This window comes from Hoplias malabaricus, chromosome 12, assembly GCF_029633855.1.
Source record: "Hoplias malabaricus isolate fHopMal1 chromosome 12, fHopMal1.hap1, whole genome shotgun sequence".
Classification (NCBI taxonomy): Eukaryota; Metazoa; Chordata; class Actinopteri; order Characiformes; family Erythrinidae; genus Hoplias; species Hoplias malabaricus.
The window spans coordinates 30,250,921-30,265,777 of NC_089811.1; the positions used below are offsets into that span (position 1 = coordinate 30,250,921).

General features: G+C 41.0%; 1 protein-coding gene across 3 annotated transcripts in view; it reads right to left on the bottom strand.

Annotated features, from left to right (window-relative positions):
• Positions 1–14,857, bottom strand: part of enox1 (ecto-NOX disulfide-thiol exchanger 1) — a 72,349-nt gene that overhangs the window by 18,890 nt on the left and 38,602 nt on the right. For 2 of the 3 annotated variants that reach the window (XM_066641300.1, XM_066641298.1), the window contains exons 2-6: positions 7,679–7,810; positions 6,372–6,509; positions 2,344–2,511; positions 2,023–2,229; positions 1,366–1,599 (exon numbers count right to left, since the gene is read on the bottom strand). In XM_066641300.1, the coding sequence (XP_066497397.1) occupies positions 1,366–1,599; positions 2,023–2,229; positions 2,344–2,511; positions 6,372–6,509; positions 7,679–7,688 (757 nt within the window). In that variant the 5' untranslated portion in view covers positions 7,689–7,810. The remainder of the gene's footprint in view (positions 1–1,365; positions 1,600–2,022; positions 2,230–2,343; positions 2,512–6,371; positions 6,510–7,678; positions 7,811–14,857) is intronic. The other variant, XM_066641299.1, reaches the window with a different exon arrangement.

Sequence of the window (14,857 nt, forward strand, 5' to 3'; positions counted from 1 at the left end):
TGCAAATGTTATATTTAACTAATATATAAAATATACATAAAAACAGAAAATAAACAAAAACCTTTATCTAACATTTTATTTAATCAATTTCAATTATTTAGCATTTGTAGATACACTACGAGGACGATGAAGTGTAACAAAAGGAAATAACTCATTCATTCATTCATTGTCTGTAATCACTTATCCAATTCAGGGTCGCGGTGGGTCTGGAAGCTACCCGGAATCACGGGACACAAGGCAGGAACACACCCTGGAGGGGACGCCAGTCCTTCACAGGGCAACATACACTCACATCTATGGACACATTTGAGGCCGAATCCACCTACCAGCATGTGTTTTTTGAACCGTTGGAGGAAACCAGAGCACTCGGAGATGACCCCCTGCGGACACAGGGAGAACACACCACACTCCTCACAGACAGTCACCTGGAGCGGGACTTGAACCCACAACCTCCAGGTCCCTGGAGCTGTGTGACTGAGACACTACCTGCTGCACCACTGAGCCTCTCAAAAGGAAGTAACTGAATCCAATATATCATTTGAATAATCGCGTTCATTTTATATATTATGTTGACCTTTATTTCATTTGATTAAATTTGAGACAGATACATTCTGGTGTAAAATACAGCTGGCAAAAAAAAACAACATATAGGTCAACCATCAACAAGCCAATTTCTTTGCTAAAGAGCAAGGTTTCCACATCACATTTTTCATCCTGACATTAGGTCTAGGTTGTAGTGAAAAGACCAGGTTACTCTTTTGAGATTGTTACAAAGCAAGCTTCAAAGCCGTGAAGCCTTGAAGTTGAAATAGTTTTATCTCTGATTAATAACATCTTTCACTACATTTGTCATGAGTAAACCAAAGCTTTATGAATGAGCAAACTGCTGATGAAAGCTTACACTCCCTAAAAACAAATTACTTCTATCTACTGAACTTTATCACCAAAGCTTTTTGGCATCCTGTGTAGTCTTGGGGTATGAGCCCTTTTGTGAATAATCACTATGGGTAACTAATGACACTAGCTCAGCACACAAGTGCACCAGCCCTACAGAACAAACAACAGCTGGGGCCTGTGTAGGTGGCAGCTGCAGACAGTGGAGAGGACTGATCTGTGGGGCATCAAGGGACTTACAGACAGGCAGCTAGTCATTACAGTAATGCACCACACATCAAACATCTGGAAGGTGTATAATACAACACATAGGGCTGTATAGGGCTTCAATCCACTCTGAACTTTGTGGAGTAGCTCAGAGCAGCTGTTGGAAAGAACCTTAACCTGAAATGTGTTACAGTAAAAATGATAAATGACCTGATGGCATACAACCACACTGATCATGACAGGCGTTTCCGGAGAGATGCATACCTTTCAGTCTTTCGGCCAACACGCCCGCCTCATGTTCAGAGTAGTGCATGATGGGAGGGGGGGAGGGGGGTCTCAGACGGTCCTCCTGGACTTTACGCCGATGACGCTCTTCTCGGGCCAGTAACCTCTGTTTACACTCCCATTCATACAAGTCGTCCCTCGCCTGAGCAAAGTCAACATGTATGCGACCTGAATCTTTCTTGTCTGTGCTGGAGCCAATGCGCATCCGGTAGCCTAAGATATCCCACATCAAACACACCCAGGAAACATACACAGTGAGAACACCACCAGCAGTAATTCAGTTTATATTATTAGGGTAAGGATGTTCATTCATTCATTGTCTGTAAGCGCTTAATCATTACAGGGTAAAACGAAACTTATTATGTTCCTACAGATAACTGAACCCTATTTGTGCTACTATACCTGCTAACACAGATTTTTGTGCCGATCATCATTTTTTTGTTTCTCCAAAGTTTGCTAAATATCCTACTCATCTGTTTCTCTAAAGTGTGCTCAGTTTGCCAGGGGCAGCTGTCCCAGCTCAAACCTCCTCTTGCGTATGCTGTTCCAGTAAAACCTAAATTACACAATGAGTTGCAGACAATACATATGATGAAAGATATGCTACGAATCTTGGTGTGATAATCAAATACAAACCAGACAGATAGATGGCCTTATCCACCATGAATTCCTCACTGAAGCGAATGTGACAAAAGTTTTTCTTGCTTTTGCGGATGGCTACAATTTCTCCACACTGGTCAAACACCTCACGGATAATCTCCTCGCTCGCATTCTCAGGAAGGCCACCGACAAAGACCGTTTTACAGCCTGGAGGCCGCTCTCTTGTTGATGGAGGTGGTAGATCTGTAGGTTGCAAAGAGGCAAACATCAAATAGCACAAATCTGAACTAACCTCATTTTTATCTGTTTAGACATTGTGGGACACCGGCTACAGCAAAGAACAGAAGGAACTCTTACTGGGGTTCTGAGGGAAGAGAGTGCAGCTTTTGCAGTGGATAATTTCCTTAATGACAGGTAGCTCAGGCTGCACAGGCGGAGGAGGCACCAGACTGATCCCTGCCATCATTGGGTTAATAGGGGTGATAATTCCCAGGTTGGGGTCAAAACCCTGGATGCAGATGGAGTCTAAGGAAGAAAAGCAGATTAAATAAACTGTTTTTTGAAGGCAGCCATTGAGCAGGAGCTCAACTCTTAAACAGTTTGCGGAACGGCAAAGAAGCCAAAATAATCAGAGAGCCGAGCTGGTAAAATTCAGATCAGGCCCAGCTGCCTCAGCCTCTACAGTACAGAATAAAAAAAAAGAAAATCCATCAAATCTGACTTTTTTTGCATAAAATTTCCATTGGAGTTGGCCATGGAGGATATGAAACTGAAAACATCTGGATTTACTGGATTACTGGATTGTAGATGTATATACAACATAGTGTAAACAGAGTAAAGGATTTAAGTATTATATTTCTGCATCTGTAAAATTTACTTCAGATTGTCTGCATGCAGAGTATTCTCGAAATATATGACTGAGCTCTGAGCTGTTTGAGACAATATAAAGGAGCTTTATTCTCATTCCTCTTAAAGAAATCGTCTTATTCTCTTGTCTCCCATAGAAAGAAATTCTTTTTTCTCTTATAGAAAGGAATCTTCTGTCTTCATGCTGCCAACAGCACATGATAGCAGAGCAGAAACAGCCACTGCTGCATTTGTAAAGAATATCTGCATGCCATCTCCTCAACTCTTAAGCATCATCTTAAATCCCAGAGGAAAAAGGCATTCAGAAGCTGGAATACCTCACATTCCCAGCAGCCCTGGCTGATCACGGCTATAATGTAAAAATAACGCGTTAAACCGGTTTGTCCCATGACATCACAATATAAAATGTGGTATGCTATAGCTAATGTGTAACTAGGTATGAGTGTAGATTACATTAATAAATCTCCATGATGGAAAGCATGTGATGTTAAATGTGCTTCATGTGAAAATTCTGAAAATGTTAATGGTAATGACTCTAACAGGTAAATTGCTCTTAGCAGTGTCTTGCATTTATCATTTCTTAATGTTGTTTTTTTTCCTCCTTCTTTGAGTGATTCAAGAACTGCTCATTCTTTGGCCCAAGGCTTCTTGTTTGCTGCCAGAGAATGAAGGACTGGTTTTATTTGCCATTATTATCTTTTCCCCCCTTTCCAAAGAAATTAGATCCGCCACAAAGCCTCCAAGAGTCGGAGCTGCTCCTCACACAACAGCTGCCCATGATTAGCACTGAGGTGAGGTGTCATCAATCAGAGGCCTCCATAGATATTATTATCAGCCATTTGTGGACCACTTCACATAACAGTTCCATAAGGAAATTTTGCTCTTCCTGTACTTGTTGGCCATGAGAGAGCCCCAGCCATCCCTCATCACGGTGCATTTGCAAGACTTGATTATTCACAGCAGTCGCAGGCAGTGATGATGTGTATCTCTGATAGGAACACAAAAACCTAATCTTACAGCAGCCACCTCAGCAGAGAGCAGCCACTCGACAACAACACTTACTGTTCGTACTCACTTAAAACTCTGCTTAGCTGCCTGAGAGCATTCGTGGCACTCTGACACCTCTAGATCTCTAGAGCAGAGATCCTGTGCTTTGAAAAAGCAGATCTGTCCTCTTTATATTTGTATCTCAGGTAATCATTAACTGGACAAAGCCGAGTATTACACTGTGATACAAGTATGCATACATTTACTCTGCACATTATACAACATATTTTTCTTTTAGCTTTCTCCCTGAGTGCTTCATATGTGTCTCTTTTAATCATTGTATTTATTTCTTTTAAAATATTGAGTAAATATTCAAAACACATACTCAAAATGTTAAAAGGAATTACATTCATTCGTTCAATCATTATCTGTAATCACTTATATAGCTCAGGGTGGCAGTGGGTCCGGAGCTTACCCTGAATCACTGGGCGCAAGGTGGGAACTCACCCTGGAGGGGGGTGAAAGGAACTACAACTATTTCAAAATTAAACATGAACTGCAGTTTTGAATATTCTGAATATGCATTTCCCAAACTTGGATTCCCTTACATCCCAATTCTGTTACTTTTCTTGGTCCCCTTTTTCTCCTAGCTTGTCAAGTTTACTCAGAAAAAGGAGAGAGTATGCAGATTCTATTCCTTAGGATTTAATACATCAGAGGCAGAGACTCTGGTCTTAAGCTTTTATCCACGGATATCATGCTCGGCCCAGACTGCACCATAACAAACACACAGGGAGTTGTTTCCTTGTGAAAACACAGCAGTGGCTAAATAGGTCATCGTAAATGTGCACCAGCGTTTCTGGTACAGCATGATTGTTTTTTTTTTTGAAACTCAGCTCAGGCTTCCTGAATCTTTGCACAAATCCATGCATTCAGTCATTCAGGGCTTACACCAATTCTGAGTCCAAATCTCCCAGTGTGCTCATTTAATAGCGCTCAGAATGGAGCTTTGACAATAGCAACTCCAACGGCGAGAAAATCTGCTATATTTAGAGCCTTTTTCATTGTGGTTCTTTACAAATCCTGCTGGATAAGTGTAGACTCAGAAATAATTGCAGAAAGCATACCCTGAAATGAAGTGGGGAAAATAAACAGTTAAAATAAACAGAAATGCAAAGTATTCTGATACAAAATACCTAGAAGTGGAAACAGAAAGATGCTTTGTGCGTAGCAAGCTCAGAAGCAGTTTAAAACACTGTGTCAAAAGCAATTTATATGATATTTAAATCTGTCCTAGAAAATCTGCTTTAGGCAGAGCAGAACAAAACCTTTGCAAACATTACAGCATACACTTTGAATCCGAACAGATGCATTTTTCCGATCTTTCTTTTGAAACGTGTCCTTGTGTAAATATCACAGTGGTCCTGCTGGATCTAGAAGGTCCAACCTGTTTGTTCTCAAAGATCAGTGAGCTTTTTCACTGTGGCTGCGTCTGCTCTGAGGCACCTGAAGCCAGTCATGTGCGTCATGCTTTTAATTATTCTTATGATTCATAAAACATATATCAGAGAGCAGTGTATGTAGGAAGAAATCACAGAAATTTTCTATGTTCTTCCTGAGTGGGCACCTCAGGCCAAAAGCTAAAGACAGTCAGGAATGATTCCACACAATGCCCAAGAACAAAAAACCTCATTTCAAAATTCAAATGTGAGCTATTCCAACAAATAACAGTCCCATAAATATGCATGGTCTGTAGAATCTGCTCATGCATTTTAATCTTGGCTTAATTTGCCTCAATCCGCCACGGCTCCTTGGTGTGATAGTAATTACAATACATTGCGCAAAGCAGATACTAAGCAGAGACTTTATTTGTATTAGATAGTCTACGGTTTTAAATATTCAGTAAAAGTGCAAAATGCAGTCTGAGAGAAGGGCCAGTTAAACTGCTCCCCATCATTCACTTGCTGTGTCTTATGTCCACTTCAAACACAGTCCCATGGAGCCTCAAGGTTCTTGTGAGTTCAAATTTCCACAAAAAGGAAAACGTAATCATTGTGACTGTATTAGAGGATTTAGGTTATGATTCTGTGGTTCCCCACAGTAGTGGCCAAAGTAAGACAACATTCCACAGTCCAACAATTTTGTGAATAATTTTTGGAATTTAGAATTTGGATGTGAGGAACTAGACATAGTGGGGGGTGGGGGGGGGGGCAACGTGTGTGCCACCAGAACACTCCAGGGCTTCAGCCTTTTAGAGCTGAAACAACTGGGTACTTCACCGAAGGAATAAAGCTCAACAGACTGGAACATGGTTTAACATAAAATCCAATGTCTAGCACTGAATCGAAAGGTCACAGATTTGGCTTTGTGGCCAGTCCAGGAGCAGTTTGCTGAGAGGAATAACTGCACCCGGCTTTAGTCTCAGCCTGCTTTCGTAACTGTGTGAACGTTGGCTTAAGGTTACAGTGGAGAAAGGTCTGGAGCTGAGGAAAGTGTTAGTGTGATTCTAGGCCTGTGATGTATGGCTCTACCTGACACCAGCTGTTGCCCACTCAGACCCATGGGCATGATGCCCAAGTTGTTCATGGCTGTTGCCCAAGCGCCAGGGTCCGCTACGGGCACGCTGATGTGGTTCTGCTCTGTTCCCAATCCCCCAATGCCGTCTGCTGCTGATAGAGCACAGAGAACACACTCTCACAAACAAAGCATTCACACTGAGCTTGTATGTAGAACAAAATCTGGATAAAGAACAGGTGGCTGTTATATATCAGTTGCTATTGTGAGTTGTTTATTTAAGAACAATTTGAGTGTCAGTTTCATAATCTACGTCCAGTGTTTATCATATTCCTCTGCACAGTTGCTCTTTGGAAAAATCTAGTGAGTCATAGCTAGGTCAGATTTTAATGGTTTAATATAGTGCTGGTATATTGTCATTGCAGTGTATGTCATTTGCTGGATGCTGCAGACAGTTTTGAAAGAGCAGCTCAAAATATAAAAAGAAACTGAACTATTTTTTTTCTTTTGCAATTTTAAGAGAAGCTGATCAGAACAGTCCTATCAAAACCAGCTCTGTGAGATTTGTGAGGCTTAGTATAGAGTAACAGCACTAAAAAGACATGACTTCATTAACCTCTTTAGTGAAAGATTAGGTATCATGCAATATCAGGATACTGAGATATATTTGGAAACAGTGAGCGTTACAAACACTGCTCAGCACTGCTTTAAATGACCCTCATTCTACATTGTTCTTGCTTGTTATTCTCTGTTATTCTTTATAATGTTTATGTGCCAAAACTGTCAAGGGCTTTATTCAGGCTCTCTTAATCAGGCTGTTTTTGTTACTGTATTTATAACTGATAAATGTATCACCGGATTAGCAGCATTGTAATTTGGCTCATTCAAAGAGCAGTTCATGTTGAAAGTGTCTTTAAAACTTGACCAAGTACTGGCAGCACCAAATACTACAGGCTGAATAATTATATATATGTAAATGTTTAGTTTCTGTGACATTTAAAATGTAACTTACCTATAGTGACAGTATGGACTGGGGAGAGAATGGTAACTTTTGGAAATTGAACAATCTTTACACAGACCTCAGAAATGCATGACTTCTTTTTCCACAGTATGAGCCCTTTAACACATTACAACATGTGCCTGCTTAACAGATTAAGACCATCACCTCATTTGATATTCTATCCTCAGCACCAGGCAATGCTAAAGACACGAGCAATGCCAGGGCTCATTAAGAGGCTTATAAATAATCAAACTTCTGCTTCATTCTGCATTGTGTGGAGTCAGCTGATAGTTTTGAGTATAGTGGTGATAGAGGGTTAGTTACCACTGGCCATGGCAGGTCTTCTCTGTTTCGGTTTCTGGAGGCCACTGCTGTCACCAGAGCCCCTGCTTGTCCAGGGCAGCTGGCCAGAGAATAGGAAAGAACTCAAGGTCTCATCACAGCATACACACAACCCTGTAACACACAAAAATAACAACAGCAGCAGGTTTGATGAGCCTTAGGGTCATGTCATTGGGGTAAATCTGGTGTAACACATATATTGCTGACCTTTTGACACCTTAAGCAGGATGGCGTCAATGTGTTACAAGTGAGAAATAAGTAAACAAAATTTAAGGAGAGGTGTTCAAAGTTTCTAAGCATGGGCCTTTTCTGACATTTTGACAGGGACATCAAGGACTATCCCCTTTACACAGTACGTTTTTACACATTTCAGAGGTAATGTGTATTAGATTACACACTTCCAGCTGGGTATAAGGGTAATCACTGTTTCGAAGTTGTTGGAACTGAAAAAAGAAGGAAAAAAAGAAGCATTTCAATGGATAAATCTATAAGGTCCATCATGCATTTTTAAACCATACTACTGCATACTTGGCAGGTTTTAGTGTGATTCAGGCTCTCAGTCTCAACCAAGGATAGTCCTGAAGGGCATGCGGCTCTTCAGAGTTAATCTGAAAGCTCCTGTCAGCTGAATGACTTCCAGTGAACCTGTCAGTAGATCATCAGTTTGACATATGTCGTCCTGCGACACGTCAGATGTCTAGTGTTGTAGTCCAATGTGTGTGTTTCTGTGAGTTGACCTGACCCTATCCTCCCCATCCCCCTCTGGACCCTTCTGCAGCTTGCCCTCTTCTCCAGCTCCTTTCCTTTTCTCTCCAATGCACTCTCACTGCACTCTGCCTGGCCTCGCCTCCATCCACATGCATTATATCATCCAGGAAATCAATGTCTGAGCAAGAGGGTCATTACGCTTCTTAATATGGGCACGGGTGATGGATCCCAATCGTGGAGAGAGCGACTGTGCTCTTTCTTTTTCTCTTTCTCAGCAGCAGGGCTGTCATCAGTATGCCAAACATGTTCCTCTCTGCCACTTTGGAGCACACTGCAGTAATGATCATTATTCAAATCTGACACACGGAAATCAACTTATGAGCGCAACACAATTTCCCTTTAATTGAGGCAATCATATCACTACTTTCACATTAAGAGTACAGGCCTAATGAGGAAATGTTTATTTATGCTGGAGAAAAAAAATTCTGCTGCAGCAAGTTGGAGGTTCACATCCAAATATAATAATTGACAGCAAGCATTTTAAAAAAACGTGTCTAAAGCTGTCCTGCTCTATAATGGCCTCTGTGGTCTGAAATACTGTTCAAGCCCTAATGAAATCTACAATTTTTTTGGTGTGTGTGCATGTGTCCACCTTTATGTGAGGGTGGAATATGCCCATCGGAGAGAAAGCAGAACTCAGTATACAGCAGCAGAATGATACATTTTCTATATAAATAAAGGTTTGGTTTGCAATAAAAGTAAGCAGTTAGTGACATGACTGATCATTTCTGCTTTGAAATGGTGACATACCGATGACAGGCCGTGCCTGAAATCTTAGGCTGTTAGGTTCCTGAAGGCCATTTGCTATGATGTCCTTTACACACAATACAGCAAAGAAACACAGCTTTGATTTTGAGATTCTGAGGACAGTCCCAATTTATCCTTCCAATTTTTGGCTTACATACAATTCACTGCACATGTACATTGCAGATGAAATAATACACAGTTTAGCAGATGTTTTAGGGACCCTTTTAGTGAGGGAAAACTCCAACTTGAATAATAGAAACAAGAAACAACCATCACTTTAACAGAGGATCATGGGACTTTTGTTTGTTTATTTCTGACAGCGTAACGAGAAGCTGCACTTCTAGACACAGAGACAGACATTTACTAAGACATGGATCACATTGTCTTAAACACATATATTCTGTTTATTTCCAGTTTTAACATGATTAAATAAAAGTGCACAAAAAGATATAAAAAGTGCCCATTTCACTGGGTGGTTCTTTTAAGAACACTTTTTAAAATGAGATTAGTGAGTATTAGGGACCTCTTTAAAGTCTGAATAGCCATTTTGTCAATTTTACTTGTGGTGCATTTCACAACAAATGTAATCCCAACACAGCTTTACAGAGACCCAGATCCAGGTCTCTTAAGTGCAAGTCAAGTCTGAAAGTGTCAAGGAAAAGCAAGAGGAACCAAGACTCAAATGATCAATACTGGAGAACCCACAAATAATAAAACCACAGTAGAATAGGACAGGTCAGATAGAATAATAAAGAGCTATAGTTAATATGAAAGCAAGACATGAGTTGTGAAGATGTGGGAGAGTTTAGGACACATGCTCAGAGTTACTGTGGGAGGGGATTAAACCGGTATTAAGTCCATTCAGGTTAAACTGTCCCACACACAGCCCTGCAGTGAGTAAAAGTTGTAATGAAATCGAAAATCGTATGATGAAGTAAAAAAACTCTTCATGATCTTCAGGAGAAACATTTAAAATGTAACCCTTAAGCCTAGATTAACTGTATTAATAGTTGCTTGTGTATTATAACTTTCATTATTCGTAACAGTCATATATAATCCATTATAAAGGCAAATGATTCTTCTGTAGTTAGGAGAGTGTGGGCCAACATGCAGGACCTTAGTGTCTAAGACGTTAAAGCAGAATTATCATAATAACTCTTGATGGGCATCTCCTCTGCTCCTCTATCATAGGAGCCCATGGGTAGAGACAATTTCCCTTCACATGCCAGGCATGTTTCCCTTCACCTCATTCCATCATTCTTCCTTTCATACACACACACACACACACACACACACTCCCTCACTGACCATGGGCAAACATCCCTCTCCAAGCGTCTCTGCTCACTTTCACACACCATGAAATATTTACTTCACAATTCATGTTGTCTTCATTATTCACGAGCACACTTGACATGTCTGAATCATTCAAGTGGCATCCTGCTCTAAAATCAAGTGGGCCACTGTGAATCCGAAGCCCACCCCACAGTCCAAGAGGGAGAAATGGGGAAAGAAAGGGACACGAGTGAAAAATGTGGCACACACATGTAACAGCGCAGATTAATCTCAAATGTTCCTCAGGATGTTCACAACAGAGAAGAAGAAAAGTGGATAAATCAAACTGAAGGGTGTAAACAGGTTTTAAAATCTTTCTGCTTCTTTTCCAAAGGGAGAGTCCTTCCTTTTAAATAGAGAAAGAAAAAAAAATCAATATAATTGTTATTGCCAGGGTTTGGACAAAGATATTAAGCTTGTGCCAGAACTATGGTCCTTTATTCTTTGCAGGGGAAGGTCCGGAAATGGAGATAATGGAGAAAATCCATACAGACAAACTGAACTCCTTTGCACCCACCTACTCAATCCCAATCAATTATGCTTTGATTATATGTAATGTCTTCCCGAGTTACTCAGACAAACGATCTCATTACAGCATCTCTCTCTGGATGAGCATCTCTCACAGCAGCATATTTTATGTACATCACAAACATACGCTTATGTTTTTTGACACTTGTCCACGTCAATATCATTAATGACTGAATGGATTAAAATGTAAGTTGTACCATATTTATAATACTGCACTGCCATGTTTATATTTGAGTTAGGAGTAGACATAGTCTGCTTTTTAGTTCTTCATCCAAACATATATATCCTGTTGAAATTATGTCTTTGCAGGAATTCTTTAAAGTACAGAGAAGGGTTCCTTTGTGCTTTGCCCAGAACCAATATTTAAAATGAGATCTATCTGTGTGAAGAGCCTCTTAAGGTTAATTTTATGAAGGTTCTATTGTTCTCAAAAATGTCCCCGTCAGTCAAAAACCTTTTAAGGTTATTAAGGCAATTACAAATGATTTATGACACTTATACTTCAGTACATATCATTCAGTTATCTTTTAACTAGTTTGTCCATTGTCCAGTTTTTAATTGCTAATTGCACCCCACCACTGCACCTCAATGACCTGTGGTTGGACCAGAATCTGGTGCCAGTACCTCCACAGCTGTGTAGGCAGACAGCAACACATAATAATTCCTCTCCTGCGGCCATCATTAACGCTCCACTGAGCATCCAGCCCCAAGTGCACACACACGCACACACACACACACACACACACACACACTAACACTATCACACTCACAATATGATGCAGACACCAATTTTAAAAACTCAATATTTCATCATCACTGGTACATGCCATGCTATCTGCTAACACTTTCAGCCCGACAGATTCTTATGAAAGATCATGAATGAATGCATGACCCATAATAACACATTTATAATGCATCAAAGGTGTCAGGACAGCTCAAATCAGCTGCACATAGCAGCACCTACATATAAAAGGAGGACTGAAGTCTATCTGATGTGGAAGTAGAGTGATCTTCATGGCTTTTATCTGCATGCTTAGCAGCACACCCTCAGGCCTCGTCTACACATATCTGGATATTTTTGAAATTTCTGTCTGCATTAAAACAAAAAAAAAAAACTTCTCCAACAATGCTTTAGAAAACATCCACGTCCACACGAGAACACAAAAAGATTTACAAACGCTTTTCTTTTTCTCTTTACTTTCTGACTCTGTTTTACTTTCTCTTCTCGCTCTCTCTCTGCCACTCACTCTCACACTTTTCATCCTCTCTGTATCACCCTTTGCTCTCTCCCTGTCTTTCTCTTTTTTTTGTCTCTCTCTCTTTTTCTAGTCCTGGTTTCTAATACATTACAGCAATATGCTAAATAGGCTTAGCAGCAATACTTTACTTTACATTAACGCCCATGCCACTTTTAAAAGACAGATACATACAGTGCTGTGCAAGAATCTGCAGACATTTTCCACACCTCCAAAGTTTAACTTTAGAATTTGGTAACTGCTTCTCAAACTTCAACTCATCCCAAATATCTGAGTGTTGGAGGACTAGTTCATTGGTGTGTGAAAACCAGCTGCTGCTTTGGTTGCTTTGCAAATGAATTTTGCTTTCCTAAATAAAGGCTTCTTGACATCTACACATCCTTTCAGTGTTGAGATGTTTTCTCATTTTCTCACAGTGGATGGACAGATAGAGACACCTGTTGATTTTTCAGAAAGCAATAACAGACCTTTATCTGATGGTGGATGTTTTGTTGATCTACCATGGTTGTCTTTTCTCTGTTCTTTTGACATTCCTAATGCAGATATTTATAGAAATGGATTTATATCTGGTCTCTTTGTAATGGCTATTGTAATTAAGCTGTTTCTAATTTCTAAATATTTGCACCGTTATGTGTAGGCTTCGTTTGAAATGAAATTTTCCTCAAAATATATTCCACTAGCTGCACACCATCCTCGTTCACACAGTGTTTGCTTTCCCTTGTTGACCAAACATTTGTCTCTCATTTCAGGGCAGTCTGGGCTATATGGATTCCGCAAAGCCATGAACGGACTGTCAGGCTAAGAGGAGCGCTAGCCTTCATTGGAAAAGGGGTCACGACCACAATATCAGTCACTGCTTAGAGCAAATTGCACCTAATAATGCCTTTAGAAAGGCGCCATTAAACTCATGTCTCCTCGTGGAGAGAAACCTCATACGGTGGAGAATGAGAAGCACTACGCCAAGATTCATTTAAGCCCAGCTCCCACAAGTCATTAAGAAAGCACCAGCACTGTCCTGGAAGAAAAGCCCAGAGAAGGTCTTGTTAGCTGGCGCGTTCTTTGACGTGGTTGTAAATATGAGAGGAAGCAATAGCGCTCAGCCTTTTTACTTCTACTTTACGGTCATGAATTAGCATCCGTAAGCCAACTATGCATGGCTTAGCCTCTCACCGATAGTAAAAATCAGTATCCATGTCTGTGCTCCTTGGGAATGCATCACAGCGTATATGCTGTTAGAATTAATGCTGAAAATAGCGCTGTGGTAGAACAAAGAGAAGGCGGCTCTCCTGCTGCTTCTTCTGAACAAAGATGTAAGAGTGAGGATGGCTGCAGGGAATAGAGGAGCTGTGAAGTATGCTCAATATTCACCGAGCCCTTACGGAGCCAGCCAACTGGAGACAATGCATAATGCCTGCATCCATAAGCACGGCAGCACAGAGCACACAGAGCACTCACCAGTGGCCATATCCGCTGAGGCTGGAGCAGCCCTACATAACAAAGCAGATGTACTATCGACAGATAATGATGCAAGCGCCTGAAAAGAGACAGAGGCATTTACCCCAGGAGTGAGTGACATGCCCATACCTCTCTCGGTTCTTGTTTCTAAAGCCTCTTTCCCCCGACCCCGTCTGTCTGATGTTGAGCACGCATACCTATACATCATCCTAATCCCATTAGTGAGCTGAATAATCTCAGCAATCCCTGTGTATTACAATGTTATTCCTGGTGGAGTGGCTGTGGCATTATTCGGGATCAAGTGATGTGGCTCTCTGACTCTTATTTCTAAGCTGTTTGGTGCTGTTAGGCCAGAGTGGCCATTGAGATGAGAATGAGGGTCTACAGCTGAAGCCACATGCTGCTTTTTTACAGCAGGCTACAACATAAAGGAGAAGGGACAAAATGGAAAAACCCCAACAACAATAGATTCAGTTTCCCATAGAGTGCAATTATTGTTCATTCTATTATTATTCACAATTAAATAAATAGGAATGACAGTAACAGTGTCTTGCACATGATATATAACTTAATTAAACTGTAGCTTACAGTGGTTTGGATCTTCATACAGTAATTGAATTGCCTAACACAGTACAATAGTGTATAATAACAAGGGGTTTGGCAGATCTTTACCAGGCTCCCACAAAAGGATATAAGCCCAAGCTTGGGCATGGACATGTCGTCAGCTTTAACAGTATGCTGAGTGACAGCAGAGCCTGTGTGGAGCTCAGGGGTAGGTCGTCCGAGTGTCTGCTTTCACAGCCTCTGCCTCCACAGCAGCCCTTCCTGCTCACTACAGTTAGAGCACACTGATGCTTCAGTGAGAGGTAGGAATGGTGAAATACGCTTCCACAGAGTTGACAGGGGAAAAGTCCTAAACCATAGGCAGATGCTGATTCTTTGAGGCATGTGGAAATTTCCCAGCTCACTGCAAGCAAATGTGCATTTAGTCCAGCCACAGGGGTCAAAAACAAACCCCTGTTTCTCTGGAGACCCCCTCCTCACTGGATATGACTTGCACTCTCTCTCTCTCTCT